At 42.2% G+C, this 21238-nt stretch overlaps 1 protein-coding gene across 1 annotated transcript in view; it reads right to left on the bottom strand.

The window, feature by feature from the left end:
* Positions 1-514: 514 nt before the first annotated feature.
* Positions 515-21238, bottom strand: part of LOC135544749 (mitogen-activated protein kinase kinase kinase 1-like) — a 130161-nt gene continuing 109437 nt past the window's right edge. The window contains exons 16-20 of the mRNA XM_064972612.1: positions 20367-20529; positions 19555-19686; positions 19135-19277; positions 10357-10488; positions 515-2889 (exon numbers count right to left, since the gene is read on the bottom strand). Coding sequence (XP_064828684.1) covers positions 2740-2889; positions 10357-10488; positions 19135-19277; positions 19555-19686; positions 20367-20529 — 720 coding nt within the window. The 3' untranslated portion in view covers positions 515-2739. The remainder of the gene's footprint in view (positions 2890-10356; positions 10489-19134; positions 19278-19554; positions 19687-20366; positions 20530-21238) is intronic.

The following is a 21238-nucleotide window of genomic DNA, read 5'->3' as shown; positions in this document are numbered from 1 at the left end:
ACGGGGGATTTCTTATAACGCCGTGGCCCGACATTAAAACGTTGTTGGAAGACCTTACCTCCATACTCAGATGTCTCAATTTGTAAGGATAGTTTTGAAGAGAGAATAACATCCAAAAAGCTAAGAAACATATCCGTTTATATATATATATATATATATATATATATATATATATATATATATATATATATATATATATATATATATATATATATATATACACTGAGCATACCAAACATTAGGAACACCTTATTTAACCTGTCTCCTACCCTTCACCTACACTGATTGAAGTGGATTAAACAAGTGACATCAATAATGGATCATAGCTTTCACCTGGGTTCACCAAGTAAATTTGTAATGGAAAAAGCAGGTGTTCTTAATGTTTTGTTCACTCAATATAACAATTCTTGTTACATACACAGTACCAGACAAAAGTTTGGAAACACCTACTCATTCAAGAGCTTTTCTTTATTTTTGACTATTTTCTACATTGTAGAATAATAGTAAAGACATCAAAACTATGAAATAACACATATGGAATCATGTAGTAACCTAAACATTGTTAAACAAATCAAAATATATTTTATATTTCAGATTCTTCAAAGTAGCTAACCTTTGCCTTGATGACAGCTTTGCACACTCTTGGCATTCTCTCAACCAGCTTCACATGGAATGCTTTTCCAACAGTCTTGAAGGAGTTCCCACATATGCTGAGCCCTTGTTGGCTGCTTTTCCTTCACTCCAGGGTCCAACTCTTCCCAAACCATGTCAATTGGGTTGCAGCACTCCCTCAACCCCCTTCTTGGTCAAAAGCCCTTGCACAGCCTGGAGGTGTGTTGGGTCATTGTTCTGTTGTAAAACAATTTATAGTCCCACTAAGCACAAACCAGATGGGATGGCGTATTGCTGCAGAATGCTGTTGTAGCCATGCTGGTTAAGTGTGTCTTAAATTCTAAATAAATCACTGACAGTGTCACTGGCCAAAGCACCCCCCACACCCCCCACGCCATCACACCACCTCCTCCATGCTTCACGGTGGGAACCGCACATGCGGAGATCATCCGCTCACCTACTCTGCGTCACACAAAGACATGGCGGTTGGAACCAAAAATCTCAGATTTATCAGACTAAAGGACAGATTTCCACTGGTCTAATGTTCATTGCTTGTGTGTCTTCTTGTTATTGGTGTTCTTTAGTAATGGTTTCTTTCCAGGAATTTGACCATGAAGGCCTGATTCACACAGTCTCCTCTGAACACTTGATGTTGAGATGAGATGAGTCTTATTTGGGCAACAAGGCTAATAACTCTAATGAACTTATCCTCTGCAGCAGAGGTAACTCTGGGTCTTCCTTTCCTGTGGCGGTCCTCATGAGAGCCAGTTTCATCATAGTGCTTGATGTTTTTTGCGACTGCACTTGAAGAAACTTTCAAAGTTCTTGACATTTTCCGGCTTGACTGACCTTCATGTTTTAAAGTAATGATGGACTGTTGTTTCTAATTTCTTATTTGAGCTATTCTTGGCATAATATGGATTTAGTCTTTTACCAAATAGGGCTATCTTCTGTATACCACCCCTACCTTGTCACAACACAACTGATTGGCTCAAACATATTAAGAAGGAAAGAAATTCCACAAATTAACTTTTAACAATGTACACCTGTTAATTGAAATGCATTCCAGGTGATCATCTCATGAAGCTGGTTGATAGAATGCCAAGAGTGTGCAAAGCTGTCATCAAGTCAAAGGGTGGCTATTTGAAGAAAATATATTTTGATTCGTTTAACACTTTTTTGTTTCCTACATGATTCCATACGTGTCATTTCATAGTGTTGATGTCTTCACTATTATTCTACAATGCAGAAAATACTAAAAATAAAGAAAAACCCTTGAATGAGTAGGTGTTCTAAAACTTTTTATGTCTTTTCATGTCTTAAAAACAAAATCTTAAAAACAAAAAAACAGTTCAGACAAATACCGGCATCATAAGCGTTCACATTCAGTGTTAAGCTTGCCAAACTAGCAAAGTTTCTGTTAGATATGTCAGTAATCCCTGAAACACTTAAGTGATCTTCATGATTATTCGACTAAGCTTGATGGCCCAACAGTAAAATGCACATTTTAACGGCATCTTTGTAGAAACGCAGTTATGCACAAAATCAACCGATTAAACCGCTTCATTATGATTTTCTTCTGAGACTTATGACCAGACGATACATAAGTGATAAAAATCTTTACTCCATCGTCTTCCATTTGTGGTTCTAAGGACTTATTTTTGACTCACGGGTTAAAATGGGAATAACTTCTTGAAACCTTTGCGGCACTGCAAAATGGCTACGGAAGTGCTTAAGGAACCATTTCATTACCAGAACAAAGCCTTGAAGAGCAATACAGACTACAGTATACCAACATGGCCCTGTGACTAAGAATGCACCATTTTCGTAGTAGAAATTTTGCGACTTGCTTTTTGCATTTTGTGCTAAGATACAGCAGTTTGAGGCCATAGTAGAAGGGAGGGAGAGAGGAGGGCCCAGATACTACTGTCCATCCCAGGCCCTCCACTCTTGACTGGGGAGGGTCTGGGGTGCAAGGAAGGTGGTAATGGCAGCAGTTAGGGAGGTTGGTCTGATTGGAAGCGTTTAGAGGAGGAGAGAAAGCAGGCTTGGCTAGGCCTTCAGTAGTATTACCGTACGGACGCTTTGGGATAGGGAGGGTAGTGGACTGGGGGAGGATGTTGGGGACTACCAGTTGAGACGGAAGATGGGGTGCTTGAGGAGTTCCCTGGAGGGGGGACGGTCCGTGGGCTGCAGCTCCAGGCAGCGCAGGGTGACGTCCCTCAGGCCCGCAGTCAGCTGGGGAGGGATGGAGGGTGCACAGGTGGCACTCGCAATCTGGGGGAGAGGGAGAGAGGAGTTGAGGGTGAAGTTATGATACTGTAGAAACCCAATCAACCACAAGGACTTTGGATGAAAGAGGAAGGCCAATAGGGTGCTTTTTCAGCTATATATACAGGGGGGTCCCGAAATGATTGACATCCTTGATAAAGATGAGCAAAAATGACTGTATAAAATAAACAATTGAAATACTGAGCTATAGGGGGATCCCGTGACCCTTGAACGAGATGGTCCTGTGTGGCTCAGTCGGTAGAGCATGGCGCTTGCAACGCCAAGCGTCGTGGGTTCGATTCCCGCTGGGACCACCCATATGTAAAAGTAGTGGCCCCAGCCGACTTGTAAGTCGCTTTGGACAAAAGCGTCTGCTAAATGGGATATATGGTTGGTTGAGGTTGGTTAAGGTTATTCATTTATGCAATGAAGAAGTAGGGCCATCCTGGAAAAGGATAACGCTGTTGAGAGTTGGCCAAGACTTGAAAACAGATAAATCCGTCTTCAATTTAATCTAACCTCTTTGTTTACTGTTGTGCTATCATCAGATAATAGCTTCTTATGCTTTCCCCGAAAATCCTTTTAAAAATCTGACATGTTGGCTGGATTCACAACGAGTGTATCTTTAATTTAGTATCCTACATGTGTGATTTAATGAAAGTTTGATTTTTATAGAATTGTTTTGAATTTGCGGCACTGCATTTTCCCTGTTTTTTGCCCAAGTGGGACGCAACCGTCCCCTATACCATAAGAAGTTAACAACAAGCTAAGCTGTGGTTTGCTATATTGCACTTGTGATTTCAAGAAAATTAAATATTTTTAGTAATTTAATTTGAATTTGGCGCTCTGCAATTCAGCGGATGTTGATGAAAATGATCCCGCTAACGGGATAGGTCCGTCAAGAAGTTAAGGATTTGCTGCATAATTTATTTTATTTGGTCCAAAATTGTTCCCGTTTTTTGGAACACAGAAATGAGACTGAGCGAGGGGTTAATGGATCCAAAGGGATATGTCAAGTTGTTTGGGAACTCTGCTGGGGTGTTCAGAGATTGTTATTTTATGTACACCATTTACTTATCTTTTATATGATCACAGCTGTAACTATTATCCACCTTTACCCAGAGATAACTTTGACTTGAGTTTGATTACTGCTTGATGACATTGACTAGTACCTTAAATCTACTGACATGGAACTGCCATGGTCTAGGTCATGCAATAAAATGGAAAAAGATATGTGTTCTTAAAAAGGAAAAAACAAACATCACACTATTAAAAAAGAGACACACCTCTGTGATGCTGAACTTGCTCAACTCTGCAGAGCTTGGGTGGGAGAGGTGGATTTCTCGTCTTTCAAATCAAACAAACAGTAGAGGCACAGCCATTCTTATCCATAAGCATGTTCCATAATTGACAAAAGAGAGATTTATTTTGATAACTGGGTCACTGTATTGGCAACCATTTACTATCTTAAACATATATGTCCCGAACACAGATAGTCCTGCTTTCATGTCAAAAATTATAACCCTGTTCAATGAGCATTGTGTTTCCTTTGGAGTGGTGGCTGGAGATTTTAATTGTACCCTCAACCCAACCCTGGACAAATCATCTCAAGTTCCCACCACAAAGCCAAGATCTGCAAAGATATTGAACTCTCTTACTAAAGAGATGGGAATGATAGGGCGGCAGGTAGCCTAGTGGTTAGAGCGTTGGACTAGTAACCAAAAGGTTGCAAGATGGAATCCCCGAGCTGACAAGGTAAAAATCTGACGTTCTGCCCCGGGAACAAGGCAGTTAACCCACTGTTCCGAGGCCGTCATTCTAAATAAGAATTTGTTCTTAACTGACTTGCCTAGTTAAATAAAGGTAAAATAAAATAGATATCTGGAAAAAAACTAATAGCAAAAGTATCTATGGACTATACAAACTACTCTAATGTCCATAACAGATAATTTCACTTATAATTCACTGTATTACAATTCCAGTGGGTCAAAAGTCAACATACACTAAGTTGACTGTGCCTTTTCTTTAGGATTTAGAAGCTTCTGATAGGCTAATTGACATCATTTGAGTCAATTGGAGGTGTACCTGTGGATGTACTTTAAGGCCATACCTTCAAACTCAGTGCCTCTTTGCTTGAAATCATGGGAAATTAAAAATAAAATCAGCCAAGACCTCAGAAAAAAATGTGTAGACCTCCAGAAGTGTCGTTCATCCTTGGGAGCGAATTCCAAATGTATGAAGGTACCACGTTCATCTGTACAAACAATAGTATGCAAGTATAAACACCATGGGACCACGCAGCCGCCATGGGACCACGCAGAGACACGTTCTGTCTCCTAGAGATGAACGTACTTTGGTGCGAAAACTACAAATCAATCCCAGAACAACAGCAAAGGACCTTGTGAAGATGCTGGAGGAAACAGTTCCAAAAGTATCTACAGCGGGGAGAACAAGTATTTGATAAACAGCCGATTTTGCAAGTTTTCCTACTTACAAAGCAGGTAGAGGTCTGTCATTTTTATCATAGGTACACTTCAACTGTGAGAGACGGAATCTAAAACAAAAATCCAGAAAATCACATTGTATGATTTTTAAGGAATTAATTAGCATTTTATTGCATGACATGAGTATTTGATCACCTACCAACCAGTAAAAATTCCGGCTCTCACAGACCAGTTAGTTTTTCTTTAAGAAGCCCTCCTGTTCTCCACTCATTACCTGTTATTAACTGCACCTGTTTGAACTCGTTACCTGTATAAAAGACACCTGTCCACACACTCAATCAAACAGACTCCAACCTCTCCACAATGGCCAATACCAGAGAGCTGTGTAAGGACATCAGGGGTAAAATTGTAGACCTGCACAAGGCTGGGATGGGCTACAGGACAATAGGCAAGCAGCTTGGTGGGAAGGCAACAACTGTTGATGCAAATATTAGAAAATGGAAGAAGTTCAAGATGACGGTCAATCACCCTCGGTCTGGGGCTCCATGCAAGATCTCACCTCGTGGGGCATCAATGATCATGAGGAAGGTGAGGGATCAGCCCAGAACTACACGGCAGAACCTGGTCAATGACCTGAAGAGAGCTGGGAACACAATCTCAAAGAAAACCATTAGTAACACACTATGCCGTCATGGATTAAAATCCTGCAGTGCACGCAAGGTCCCCTTGCTCAAGCCAGCGCATGTCCAGGCCCGTCTGAAGTTTACCAATGACCATCTGGATGATCCAGGAGAGGAATGGGAGAAGGTAATGTGGTCTGATGAGACAAAAATAGAGCTTTTTGGTCTAAACTCCACTCGCCATGTTTGGAGGAAGAAGAAGGATGAGTACAACCCCAAGAACACCATCCCAACCGTGAAGCATGGAGGTGGAAACATTATTCTTTGGGGATGCTTTTCTGAAAAGGGGACAGGACGACTGCACCGTATTGAGGGGAGGATGGATGGGGCCATGTATCGTGAGATCTTGGCCAACAACCTTGTTCCCTCAGTAAGAGCATTGAAGATGGGTCGTGCTGGGTCTTCCAGCATGACAACGATCCGAAACACACAGTCAGGGCAACTAAGAATTGGCTCCGTAAGAAGCATCTCAAGGTTCTGGAGTGGCCTAGCCAGTCTCCAGACCTGAACCCAATAGAAAATCTTTGGAGGGAGCTGAAAGTCCGTATTTCCCAGCGATAGCCCCGAAACCTGAAGGATCTGGAGAAGGTCTGCAGTGTGTGCAAACCTGGTCAAGAACTACAGGAAACGTATGATCTCTGTAATTGCAAACAAAGGTTTCTGTACCAAATATTAAGGTCTGCTTTTCTGATGTATCAAATACTTATGTCATGCAATAAAATGCTAATTAATTACTTAACAATCATACAATGTGATTTTCTGGATTTTTGTTTTAGATTCCGTCTCTCACAGTTGAAGTGTACCGATGATAAAAATGACACACCTCTACATGCTTTGTAAGTAGGAAAACCTGCAAAATTGGCAGTGTATCAAATACTTGTTCTCCCCACTGTATATCGACAGTAAAACGAGTCCTTTACCGACATAACCTGAAAGCCCGCTCAGCAAGGAAGAAGCCACTGCTCCAAAACCGCCATAAAACGCCAGACTACGGTTTGCAACTGCACATGGGGACAAAGATCATATTTTTTGGAGAAATGCTCTGGTCTGATAGAACTAGATAAAAAAATAGAACTGTTTGGCCAAAATGACCATCATTATGTTTGGAGGAAAAAGGGGGAGGCTTGCAAGCCGAAGAACGCCATCCCAACCGTGAAGCACAGGGGTGGCAGCATCATGTTGTGGGGGTGCTTTGCTGCAGGAGGGACTGCTGCACTTCACAAAATAGATGGCATCATGAAGGAGGAAAAATATGTGGATATATTGAAGCAGCATCTCAAGACATCAGTCAGGAAGTTAAAGCTTGGTCGCAAACGGATCTTCCCAAATGGGAAATTACCCCAAGCATGCTCCCAAAGTTGTGGCAAAATGGCCTAAGAACAACAAAGTAAAGGTATTGGAGTGGCCATCACAAAGCCCTGACCTCAATCCCGTAGAAAATGTGCAGGCAGAACTGAAAAAGCTTGTTTGAGCAAGGAGGCCTACAAACCTGACTCAGTTACACCAGCTTTGTCAGGAGGAATGGACCAAAATTCACCCAACTTATTGTGGGAAGCCTGTGGAAGGCTACCCAAAATGTTTGACCCAAGTTAAACAATTTGAAGGCAATCCTACCAAATACTAATTGAGTGTATGTAAACTTCTGACCCACTGGGAATGTGATTAAATAAAATAAAACCTGAAATAAATCATTCTCTCTACTATTACATTCTCTCGACATTTCACATTCTTAAAATAAAGTGGTGATCCTAACTGACCTAAGACAGGGAATTCTTACTAGGATTAAATATCAGGGATTGTGAAAAACTGAGTTTAAATGTATTTGGCTAAGGTGTATGTAAACTTCCGACTTCAACTGAACATGATGAGATTATTATGGACTGCCATGCATCAATCATCATGTCACCAGAATAAGATATTTATTGGAAAGGAGTGTGAAGCTCATTACCCTGTGAAGTTCATCAACATTTATTTAATCTGCAGACTAATAAACTGCATGCTTTACAAAGTCATAGTGGGAGGACCAGACAATATCACTCTGTGGCTCGAATGTACTTCAATATGATGGTTGTTATATCAATATTTGCATATAAAGCGTTTTTATTTCTCGCATAAAAATTATCCCACCTTTTCTAGGGTATTTTTGGGGGTCAATATGTGGAAAGTTTACTGTCAAAATTGCTGATTCCATCAAGCTTGTCATGACATTTTATATCCGAAATGTACTTTACTCGCACAAAAAGGTTGGATAGAAACCTGGTTATTGAAAACTTGTGATTTGAATTGAAGAAAGTGGGATACCTAGTCAGTGGTACAACTGAATGGATTCAACTGAAATGTGTCTTCCACATTTAACCCAACTCCTCTCAATCAGAGAGGTGCGGAGGGCTGCCATAATCAACATCCACGTCCTCGGCAGCAGGGAACAGTGGGTTCACTGCCTTGCTCAGTGGCAGAACGACAGATTTGTACCTTGTCAGCTCAGGGATTCAATCCAGCAACCTTTCAGGTACTGGCCCAACGCTCTAACCACTAGGCTACCTGCCGGGCAGTTCATCAGCACAGGCGAAGGATATCAAGGATCTGGAAAGACTCTGCATAGAGGAGTGATCTAAAATCATTCACAATATGTTCTCAAATCTCATAAAATTCTGCCTGAAAGTGGAATTATGTGGAATTATGTTTTTCAATATGACCTTAACAATTATCTGTAAGGTCTCAGTGAAGCAGTACATTTTAAAACACAGATTCAACCACAAAAACCAGGGAGGTATTCCAATTCCTTGCAAATAAGGGCACCTATTGGTAGATGGGTAAACATTTAAAAAAGCAGACATTGAATATCTCTTTGAGCATGGTGAAGTTATTAATTACACTTTGGATGTTGTATCAATACACCCAGTCACTACAAAGATACGGGCGTCCTTCCTAACTGCCGGAAAGAGGCCAATGGTGACTTTAAAACAGTTACAGTTTAATGGCTGTGACAGTAGAAAACTGAGGATGGATCAACAACATTGCAGTTATTCCACAATACTAACCTAATTGACAAAGTGAAATTGAAGAAAGCCTGTATAGAATAAAACTATTCCAAAGCATGCATTCTGTTTGCAACAAGGCACTAAAGTAATACTGCATAAAATGTGGCAAAGGAATTCACTTTTTGTCCTGAATACAAAGTGTTATGTTTGGGGCAAATCCAATACAACACATTACTGAGTACCACACCCCATATTTTCAAGTATAGTTATGGGTATGCTTGTAATTCTTAAGGACTGGGGAGTTTTTCAGGATAAAAAATAAATGGAATGGAGCTAAGCACAGGCAAAATCCTGGAGGAAAACATGGTTCAGTCTGCTTTCCATCAGACTCTGGGAGATTAATGAACTTTTCAGCAAGAGAAAAACCTAAAACACAAGGCCAAATCTACACTGGAGTTGCTTACCAAGAAGACAGTGAATGTTCCTGAGTGGCAAAGTTGTTGTCTAGCAATGATAAACAACCAATTTGACAGAGATTGAATACTTTTTTTTTTTAGAATAGTGGGCAAATGTTGCACAATCCAGTTGTGGAAAGGTCTTAGAGACTTATCAAGAAATATTCACAGCTGTAATCGCTGCCGAAGGTGTTTCTATGAAGTATTGACTTAGGTGTCTGAATATAGAATATAATATATAGATATTTCTGTATTTCATTTTCAATAAATTAGCAAACATTTAAAAAAACATGTTTTCACTTTGTCATTATGGGGTATTGGTGAGAGGAAAAACAAATATTTAATCAATTTTGAATTCAGGCTCTAACACAAAAAAATGTGTAACAAGTCAAGGGGTGTGAATGCTTTATGAAGTCACTAGAGTACTGTATGTCTTTTACAACTATACGTGAGTCTTTACAGCTATATGTGTGTACATCAATCAATATAAAGTAATGTTGTGACAGTATATCCTGTGAATTATCTCAGTTCAGACTTACAAGCAGAGAGTGACAACTCCATCTAGTTGGGGAAAACACTGATTGTGCAGTTTTTTGTGTCGCATATTCAATGATAATGCTAATGAACAACAATATAATGTCGAGGTATAGGATATTTCTGGTCCTGAAGACAAATTGATCACATATCTAAGTGACTGGACATGGTTTCCTTAAAATCCAAACTTTGTGGCTTTAATTATAACAATAATAAATGCCCTTTAGCAGACACTTTTATTCAAAGAGACTTATAGTCATGCGTACATACATTTTTCACATTGGGTGGCCCCAGGAATCAAACCCACAATCCTGACATTTCAAGCGCCATGCTCTACCAACTGAGCCATACAGGACCACACTACTTGTATTGACGGTACCTTGAATATGAGGGCCAGATGGTTGGAGTGTTTCTCTGCGTTCCAGGGGGGCTTGGCACACGACATCTCGATGATGGTACAGCCCACACTCCACACATCACAGCTCCGGCCATACTGCTGTCCACGTAGCACCTACAGAGTCAACCATACACTGAAGGTGTCAACATATGGACAAATACATTGTTTATTGAATTTAAGCATTTAATGCACGCACCCACACTTAACTCTACTCCATTCATAGTCTTGAATGTGCAAATAGCAGCAGAATGGACTGAAATGGCAAGCCATTGTTTTACAGCACTTGACTGGGTGTTGTTGAGGAGTGGTACAGTTACACAACAGACTTATTTTTGGTGGATGGACACAATGTCAACCCAAAGGATGTGACTCAGCCAACCAGTTAAGGGTTAGGGTTATCACGGAGCCTCCCATCATGTTTTGTTGGGTCTGTATTTAGTTGCTCTCTTTCTTCATTCTTTATCGCGACTATGGCTTCAATTCCGCTAGCTGCTTGAAGCCACACACAGGAAAAGGAAGGAAAAATGGCGGACGGAAGACAGGGTGGTGCGACAGGTGCCGCTTCTCATTCGAATGCTGTAATTTTATCTAAACCATCAGGTGTACGCCGATCCCAGCTAAGTAACTCATGCAAAGAGTTAAAGCGCAATTATGTGTTTTATCTCCAGTACTCTGCCATGATTGTCAGTTATGTAGCTGCTCTACTGATAATCTCAGTGCGTCCTTGCTGGGATGACACAATCAGTCTACTACCGGAGAATATCAACACCAAACACATTGGTTCACCGTTCCACGGGAGCGGACAGTACACAGCATACCATAATGTTCTGAATAATGGCCAAGTCTACCTCGCTCCTTATTCTACTGAACCGCTTAGGCGTAACAAACACAAGTCCAACATTTATCGGAAACTGTTAAACTACCTGTTCACTACCCTCCTGCTCTCCGGGGATGTACAACTCAATCCTGGGCCCAATATCACCGAGCCAGTGATATGCACCGGAGTGGAGAGCGGTGGATGGCCTCGTCCACTGGTCGTCGCCGCTGTGGAGGTGGGTGAGTGCTATGGCCCTATGGTTTCTCTCGACTCACCCGACTCCAGGATAGATTTAAACTCTTCAAACATACCAGAGTCGCTATATGCGATCCCTGACTCTGCTTCTGGTACCCAAGCTATTTTAATTAGTTCCCCGCATCCAGTGCAGGCAGGAGGGATTGTTAATTGCGCTACCGAACTGCCCATAATCAAAACGGCCTAAACCCTGCCGTAAGAAAACACAGAAAATGTAACTTGTTTCAATGTGTCAATCACTCTCGAGTCATCTGGGACCCACGAGCTAAGCCCAAGGGACTACTAGGGGGGCACTTGAACATTCGTAGTGTCATTCCAAAAAGTGATCAAATTCAACATCTACTCACAGACTCCAACCTTGACTTTCTCTGCCTCTCAGAGACATGGCTCCATAAACACTCTCCATATGCTGCTTTGATTGTGCCTGGCTACAATGTTTTCAGGAGAGACAGGATTGAAGGAAGAGGGGGGTGTGATGATTTACATTAAAGAACATATCCGATGTAAACAAATTGAGTGGTCATGTGATAATGAACTAGAATGTATCGGCCTGAACGTTACACTGTCTCCCCAAATGTCTTTTACCCTCATTGGAATGTATAGGCCACCTTCCACCAAAAGTGTGTTTTTTGATCAGTTTAATACCATGCTTAGGGAATGTGATTTTGGGAAAGAGGTCATCTTAATGGGAGATTTTAACATTAATTATGAAGACAAGTGTTGTAGGAAAACCCTCAAACGGATCACTAATACCTTTGACCTTACACAGCTAGTTAAAGGGCCAACCAGGGTGACTTGTTGCTCTAAAACACAGATTGATTTGGTGTTCAGTAATAAACCAGAGAGAGTGACTAAATCATTCAATATGGTTACTGGGCTGTCTGATCATAATCTGACACTTATAGCCAGAAAGCTGTCTAAGAGCAGGTTTAACCTCTCTACTGTTAGAAAGCCGGATCAACTCAGAATACCTAAAAGTGATTAAACTATTTTGAAAAAGCAATTAAGGGAATAAACTGGAATGATCTCTTGTCCTATACAGACGTGGAAGCTGATAGTCAGGTTTTTCTATCCACAATCCAGACTACAATAAATGGCTTCCTAAAGAAAATCAAATCCAAACCTGGCCAAAAGAGCACTCTTCCTTGGCTAAATGGAGAAATCTGGAAATTGATGAAAGAACGAGATTATGCTCTAAAAATAGCCCTAAAATCTAAATTAGAGCATGACAGACGTAGGTTTACCATGTTGAGATATAAGGTGATGAAAGAAATCAGACAGGCCAAGGCAAACTTTTTTATTAACATAATTGGTGAAGCAAAGGGAAATTCTAAATTGATATGGGAGAATCTAAAAAAGTTAACAGGGAAAGACCATAGTAACACTGCAAAAAGACTAGAAATCATGGTGAATAACAATCTAACACAGGATGCAGTCGAAATAGCAATAGCCTTCAATTCCTACTTTAATGACTCTGTCAGGGTACTGACACAGAACCCCTCCACTGGTTTCTTGCGCTCAGTGCTAGTGAATGACACTCAACCTGTCTTCATCATAAGGGAGGTTTCTGAGTCAAAGGTGAACAAGGTGATTAGCTCACTAAAGAACTCTAAAGCCAAAGATGTGTTTGGGATGGACTCTACCTTTCTTAAAAACTACAAAGAGTCACTCATTGGCCCCATTACTAAGGTCACCAACACATCTATTGGTCTCGGTGTGTTTCCAAGGGTATGGAAGTTGGCCATAATAACGGCCATCTTTAAATCAGGCGACCCTGGTGACGTGAGTAACTACAGGCCCATTAGTATACTACCTGTGGTGTCAAAGGTTGTTGAAAAGTGTGTAGCAGAACAACTGATTGCCCACCTCAACAACAGCCCCTTCACATTACACTCCATGCAGTTTGGCTTCAGAGCGAAACACTCCACAGAAACGGCCAACTGCTTTCTTCTGGAAAATATGAAGTCCAAGATGGACAAAGGGGGTGCTGTTGGGGCTGTGTTTCTGGACCTAAGGAAGGCTTTTGATACTGTTAACCATGAGATTTTCATCACAAAATTGTCCAAGTTCAACTTTTCCCCTGATGCCTTGAGATGGATGAAATCATACCTTGAAGGAAGAACTCAGTGTGTCAGAGTGAGCAATGAGCTGTCGCCCACACGTAGCTATGATGTGGGCGTGCCCCAAGGGTCAATACTGGGGTCCCTCCTGTTCAGCCTGTACATTAATGATCTGCCTTCTGTCTGTACTGGGTCTGAAGTTCAAATGTATGCAGATGATACAGTGATATATGTGCATGCAAAGAGCAAACAACAAGCTGCACAAGAACTCACTACTGTAATGGTCCAGGTTACAAAGTGGCTCAGTGACTCGTGTTTGCATCTCAATGTGAAAAAAACTGTTTGCATGTTCTTCACAAAGAGGGCAACAGATGCTACTGAGCCAGATGTCTATGTGTCAGGGGAGAAGCTCCAGGTGGTATCCGATTTTAAGTACCTTGGCATCATACTTGATTTCAACCTCTCTTTTAAAAAGCATGTGAAAAAGGTAATTCAAATAACTAAATTCAACCTAGCTAATTTCCGATTTATACGAAATTGTTTGACTACAGAGGTAGCAAAACTGTACTTCAACTCTATGATACTCCCCCACTTAACATACTGCTTGACTAGTTGGGCCCAAGCTTGCTGTACAACATTAAAACCTATTCAGTCTGTCTACAAACAGGCTCTCAAAGTGCTTGATAGGAAGCCCAATAGCCATCATCATTGTCACATCCTTAGAAAGCATGAGCTCTTGAGTTGGGAAAATCTTGTGCAATACACCGACGCATGTCTTGTATTCAAGATCCTTAATGGCCTGGCTCCCCCTCCACTCAATATTTTTGTTAAACAGAAAACCCAGACATATGGCAGCAGATCCACAAGGTCTGCCATGAGAGGTGACTGTATAGTTCCCCTAAGGAAAAGCACCTTTAGTAAATCTGCATTCTCTGTGAGAGCTTCCCATGTCTGGAATACACTGCCATCAGACACACATAACTGCACCACATATCACACTTTCACAAAATGCTTGAAGACATGGCTAAAGGCCAATCAGATTTGTGAACATGGTCCCTAGCTGTGTGTTGCCGCTTTCCATGTTGTCTGTAGCTTGTGAGGTGTGGAAACACTTTGTTGCTTTTATGAATTTTGTCTTGCTGCTTTTTGCTCTATGTTGCTCTGTCTGTATGCTACGTCTTGCTTGTCCTATGTTGCTCTGTCTGTATGCTATGCCCTGCTTGTCCTATGTTGCTATTGTCTATATTGTAATTGTTTTTAATAACCTGCCCAGGGACTGCGGTTGAAAATTAGCCGGCTGGCTAAAACCGGCACTTTTACTGAAACGTTGATTAATGTGCACTGTCCCTGTAAAAATAAACTCAAACACACTTCATGACTATGGCTTCAATGTCGCTAGCTGCTTGAAGCTACGCATGCCTTTCCCTAATGTCACCATGCCGTGTCGATTGCTGTTCTGGTTTGTAACTATTGTTTTATTTCACTGTGGAGCTTTTAGCACTGCTCAACACGCCTCGGGTAACAATTTAGTTCCACCCCCCCACACATGTGTGACATCACCTGGTTTAAATGCTATTTCTAGAGACAATATCTCTTTCATTATCACTATATGCACAGATTTACCCCCACTGTATTCACATCCCACTATACCTTTGTCTGTACATTATGCCTTGAATATATTCTACTGTGCCCAGAAATCTGCTCCTTTTACACTCTGTTCTGAACGTACTAGGCGTCCAGTTCTGTTAGCCTTTAGCCGTACCCTTATCCTACTCCTCCTCTGTTCCTCCGGTGATGTAGAGGTTAATCCAGGCCCTGCGGTGTCTACCTCCACTCAGGCCCTGTAGCCCCCAGCACCACGCCCATTCCCCAGGCAGTCTCATTTGTTGACTTATGCAACCGTAAAAGCCTTGGTTTCATGCATGTTAACATTAGAAGCCTCCTCCCTAAGTTTGTTTTATTCACTGCCCTAGCACACTCCACCAATACGGATGTCCTAGCCCTGTCTGAATCCTGGCTTAGGAAGACCACCAAAAACCTTGAAATTTCCATCCCTAACTATAACATTTTCTGACAAGATAGAACTGCCAAAGGGGGCGGTGTTGCAATTTACTGCAAAAATAACCTGCAGAGTTCTGTCTTACTATCCAGGTCTGTACCCAAACAATTTGAGCTTCTACAAAAAATGTAGCTTCCCAGAAACAAGTCTCTCATCGTTGCCGCTTGCTATAGACCACCCTCTGCCCCCAGCTGTGCCCTCGACACCATATGTGATTTGATTGCCCCCCATCTATCTTCTGAGCTCGTGCTGCTAGGTGACCTAAACTGGGACATGCTTAACACCCAGGCCATCCTACAATCTAAGCTTGATGCCCGCAATCTCACACAATTTATCAATGAACCTACCAGATATAACCCCAAATCTGTAAACACGGGCACCCTCATAGATATCATCCAAACTAACTCACCCTCCAAATACACCTCTGCTGTTTTCAACCAAGATCTCAGCGATCACTGCCTCTGCCTGCATCCGTAATGGGTCTGCGAGCAAACGACCACTCCTCATCACTGTCAAACACTCCCTAAAACACTTCTGCGAGCAGGCCTTTCTAATCGACCTGGCCGGGGTATCCTGGAACGACATTGACCTCATCCCGACAGTAGAGGATGCCTGGTTATTCTTTAAAAGCGCCTTCCTCACCATCTTAAATAGGCATGCCCCATTCAAAAAATGTAGAACCAAGAATAGATATAGCCCTTGGTTCACTCCAGACCTGTCTGCCCTTGACCAGCACAAAAACATCCTGTGGTGTTCTGCATTTGCATCGAATAGCCCCCGTGATATGCAACTTTTCAGGGAAGTTAGGAACCAATACACACAGGTAGTTAGGAAAGCTAAGGCTAGCTTTTTTAAACAGAAATTTGCATCCTGCAGTACAAACTCAAAGTTCTGGGACACTGTAACGTCCATGGAGAATAAGAGCACCTCACCCCAGCTACCCACTGCTCTGAGGCTAGGAAACACTGTTACAACTGACAAATTCACTATAATTGAGAATTTCAATAAGCATTTCTCTACAGCTGGCTATGCATTCCACCTGGCTACCCCTACCCTGGTCAACTGCCTGGAACCCTCCACAGCAACCCACCCAAGCCTCCACCATTTCTCCTTCACCCATATCCAGATAGCTGATGTTCTGAAAGAGCTGCAAAATCTGGACCCCTACAAATCAGCCGGGCTAGACAATCTGGACCCTCTCTTTCTTAAATTATCTGCCAAAATTGTTGCAACCCCTATTACCAGCCTGTTCAAGCTCTCTTTTGTATCGTCTGAGATTCCCAAAGGTCGGAAAGCTGCCGCGGTCATCCCCCTCTTCGAAGGGGGAGACACTCTAGACCCAAACTGCTACAGACCTATATCTATCCTACCCTGCATCTCTAAGGTCTTCGAAAGCCAAGTTAACAAACAGATCACGGACCATTTTGAATCACATCGTACCTTCTCCGCTATGCAATCTGGTTTCCGAGCTGGTCATGGGTGCACCTCAGGCATGCTCAAGGTCCTTAACGATATCATAACCGCCATCGTTAAGAGACATTACTGTGCAGCTGTATTCATCGACCTGGCCAAGGCTTTCGACTCTGTCAATCACCACATTCTTATTGGCAGACTCAACAGCCCTGGTTTCTCAAATGATTGCCTCGCCTGGTTCACCAACAACTTCTCTGATAGAGTTCAGTGTGTCAAATCGGAGGGCCTGTTGTCCGGACCTCTGGCAGTCTCTATGGGGGTGCCACAGGGTTCAAATCTCGGGCCGACTCTGTATACATTCTCTGTATACATCAATGATGTTGCTATTGCTGCTGGTGATTCTCTAATCCACCTCTACGCAGACACCATTCTGTATACTTCTGGCCCTTCTTTGGACACTGTGTTAACTAACCTCCAGACGAGCTTCAATGCCATTACAATTCTCCTTTCGTGGCCTCCAACTGCTCTTAAATGCAAATAAAACTAAATGCATGCTATTCAACCAATCATTGCTCGCACCTGCCCGCCCATCCAGCATCACTACTCTGGACGGCTCTGAAGTAGAATACGTGGATAACTACAAATACCTAGGTGTCTGGCGAGACTGTAAACTCTCCTTCCAGACTCACATAAAGCATCTTCAATCAAAAATTAAATCTAGAACCGGCTTCCTATTTCGCAACAAAGCTTCCTTCACTCATGCTGCCAAACATACCCTCGTAAAACTGACCATCCTACCGATCCTTGACTTCGGCGATGTCATCTATAAAATAGCCTCCAACACTCTATTCAGCAAACTGGATGTAGTCTATCACAGTGCCATTCGTTTTGTCACCAAAGCCCCATATACTACCCACCACTGCGACCTGTACGCTCTCGTTGGCTGGCCCTCGCTTCATACTCGTCGCCAAAAACACTGGCTACAGGTCAAGTCTCTGCTAGGTAAAGCCCCGTCCTCTCTCAGCTTTCTGGTCACCATAGCAGCACCCACTCGTAGCACACGCTCCAGCAGGTATATCTCACTGGTCACCCCCAAAGCCAATTCCTACTGTGGTCGCCTTTCCTTCCAGTTCTCTGCTGCCACTGACTGAAACAAACTGCAAAAATCACTGAAGCTGGAGATTCCCATCTCCCTCACTAGCTTTAGGAACCAGCTGTCAGAGCAGCTCACAGATCACTGCACCTGTTCATAGCCCATCTGTATACAGCCCATCTATCTACCTCATTCCCATAATGTATTTATTTATTTAGCTTCTTTTGCACCACAGTATCTCTACTTGCACATCCATACTGCATTATTGACTGTATGTTTTGTTCATTCCATGTGTAACTCTGTGTTGTTGTATGTGTCGAACCGCTATGCTTTATCTTGGCCAGGTCGCAGTTGCAAATGAGAAATTGTTCTCAACTAGCTAACCTGGTTAAATAAAGGTGAAATAATAATAAAAAAAATAAACAATTCTGAGGTCAAATCTTTCTATCTTGTGTTTGGGGTAGGATATTTAAATGTCAATGGTTTCCGACCAAGATTTTTCTCGTGGCGAAACACAGCCGCCATTATGCAGGCCATTCAGAATCACGTGTCTGCTGGGGAACAGAACTAAAGTGGATTTAGATTTCTCAGTAACTCCCAAATGAAAGAAAATTATAATCCCTAGGGCCCCCACAATAGAGTCCGGACCTTTAATGCCTTGTTATTACTGTGGCTCCCAAAACCTTGTTTAATTAGGAGGGAGTTCAGCTGTGAAATGCCTATCACAGCACAGCTGCCCAGTTCATTATCAGCATCCTCAGGGACCTCTTCAAAAAAACAGCCCCCACAGAAGGCTACTGCTTCTGCCGCTGTTTCTTCTTTCTCTTTCAGATCCTCTCCACAAACAGGATACAGAGGATTGAGAGGTTTTGATCTTAGGGCATTCGTTTAAGTGGCAGAATTTTCTAGCTTTATGCTCACAAGCTTCATGTCAGCCATCACTTGTACACAGTGTGTGTGTCTGAAATGCTCTGTGGCTCTGGTCAAAATGAGTGCACTAAATGCCGGGAAGAGAGTGCTAATTCTGACACAGAAATAGTCTCTCTCTGTCATCCATGTTTACCTCGGGGGCCATGAAGGCGATGGTTCCCAGGAGTTGGCCTTGGAACTCCCCTGCTCCAGTGCCCTTAGAGGCCAGTCTGGCAGCAGCCCCAAAGTCGGCTATACGCAGCCTCTGACCTGTGCTGTCAATCAGCAGGTTGGCACCTTGGGGAGAGAGAGAGTGGAGATGGGGAAGGGTAGTTATTGAAGAGATAGGATGTCCTGACCAGTAAAAATCCCAAGCCCTTATTATAGTAAGCCCCCACAGTCAAAAGCTAAAACGTGGAACACATAAATGAGTTTGTTTGTGTCATGGGTCTAGCACATAGGGGCTTGCCATCCCCCTTCCTTCAGCTCTGTGACAGGCAGCACAATTTCAGCAGGGATTTCCTGTGTGCTGGAGGTTGTTTGTGTGTGTGTGTGTGTGTGTGTGTGCACTCACCTTTGATGTCTCTGTGGATGATCTGATTCTCATGGAGGTAGGCCAGGCCTCGGAGCAGCTGCCCCGTGTAGTTGATGATCACAACCTCCTTGAAGGCCCCATACTTGTTAAGGAGATGGGACACACTCCCACCTGGACACAACATAGAGAGGATAAACCATAGAGATAGAAATAGAATGACTAGGTTATAGTAATTCTAAGGGAGCAACAGTGTGATTGTTATAGGAGGGAGGACAATGTTTCATTTTTTAATTTTTAATTTATTTTACCTTTATTTAACCAGGCAAGTCAGTTAAGAACACATTCTTATTTTCAATGACGGCCTGGGAACAGTGGGTTAACTGCCTGTTCAGGGGCAGAACGACAGATTTGTACCTTGTCAGCTCGGGGGTTTGAACTCGCAACCCTTCCAGTTACTAGTCCAACGCTCTAACCACTAGGCTACCCTGCCGCCCCAAGCCTCGTAGTAGGAGGGATAGGGTCAGAAGTTACAATATCTACTATGACGTTAAACTTCTGGAATATCTTAATTAGTTACATGAAGTTATTGCAGCTGATACATATTCATCCCATAACTTGAAAGTTCTCTCATTAGTAATACAAGTTCAATTAATACTATACATTTTGAAAAGTAAAAAAATAAATAATGAATGATCATGTCACAAAGATACAAAGCAGGAAACAATAATCATCTATCAAATTAGATTAAAAAAAACCCATCTAAATCAAACTGGATTGATTTGAATTGAACAAAGGATGAAAGCGGGAAACGTTTTTTCAATGTTGGATGTGTCATCATCAAAGGCACTTACCTGCCATCCACTCTACCATCAGGTTGTAGTTGCTCTTCTCGCAGGTGGCCCCCAGCATGCGGATTATGTTGGGGTGGTTGAGGTGGGCCATCATCCGGATCTCCTCCCTCAGAGCCTCCACCACCTCCTCCTGCTCCGACGATGTGTTCCTCACATACGTCACCTAGATGGAGAGGACACACACACTCATGGTTATTAAGGGATGAATGAGCTGGACATTCTCTTTAAGGAGAAGTCTCTTTAATTCTGTGAATAACACTTGTATCTTTTATCAATGTTAATTATGAGTATTTCTGTAAATTCATGTGGCTCTCTGCAAAATCACGGGATGTTTTGGAAGCAAAACATTACTGAACGTATCGCGCCAATGTAAACTGAGATTTTTCGATATAAATATGCACTTTATCAAACAAAACATACATGTATTGTGTACCATGATGTCCTATGAGTGTCATCAAAGTTTAGTGGTACATTTTATCTCTATTTCTGCTTTTTGTGACTCCTATATTTGGCTGGAAAAAATGGCTGTGTGTGTTTTTGTGACTTGGCTCTGACCTAACATAATCATATGTTGTGCTTTCGCTGTAAAGCCTTTTTGAAATCGGACACAATTTGCAGATTAAAAATAATTTTATCTTTCATTTGGTGTATTGCACTTGTAAAAGTTACATATTTCTAAAAAATTATTTTAAATTTTGCACGCTGCCTTTGCAGTGGAATGTTGTTGAGGCACCCCTAGCCATAAGAAGTAAAGGGCTACATCTCAGTTTGATGTCACTTGTTAAAATTGAATTAACTCTGAAATGGAATCCATAGTGCCTACCTAGAAACAACACCTAGCTCCCAATCCTAGACACTCCTGCAGATCTGAA

This window comes from Oncorhynchus masou, chromosome 8 (assembly GCF_036934945.1).
Source record: "Oncorhynchus masou masou isolate Uvic2021 chromosome 8, UVic_Omas_1.1, whole genome shotgun sequence".
In the NCBI taxonomy this organism is placed as follows: domain Eukaryota; kingdom Metazoa; phylum Chordata; class Actinopteri; order Salmoniformes; family Salmonidae; genus Oncorhynchus; species Oncorhynchus masou.
Note: the sequence above shows the minus strand (reverse complement) of the source record. Positions and strands in the feature narration are given on the sequence as shown.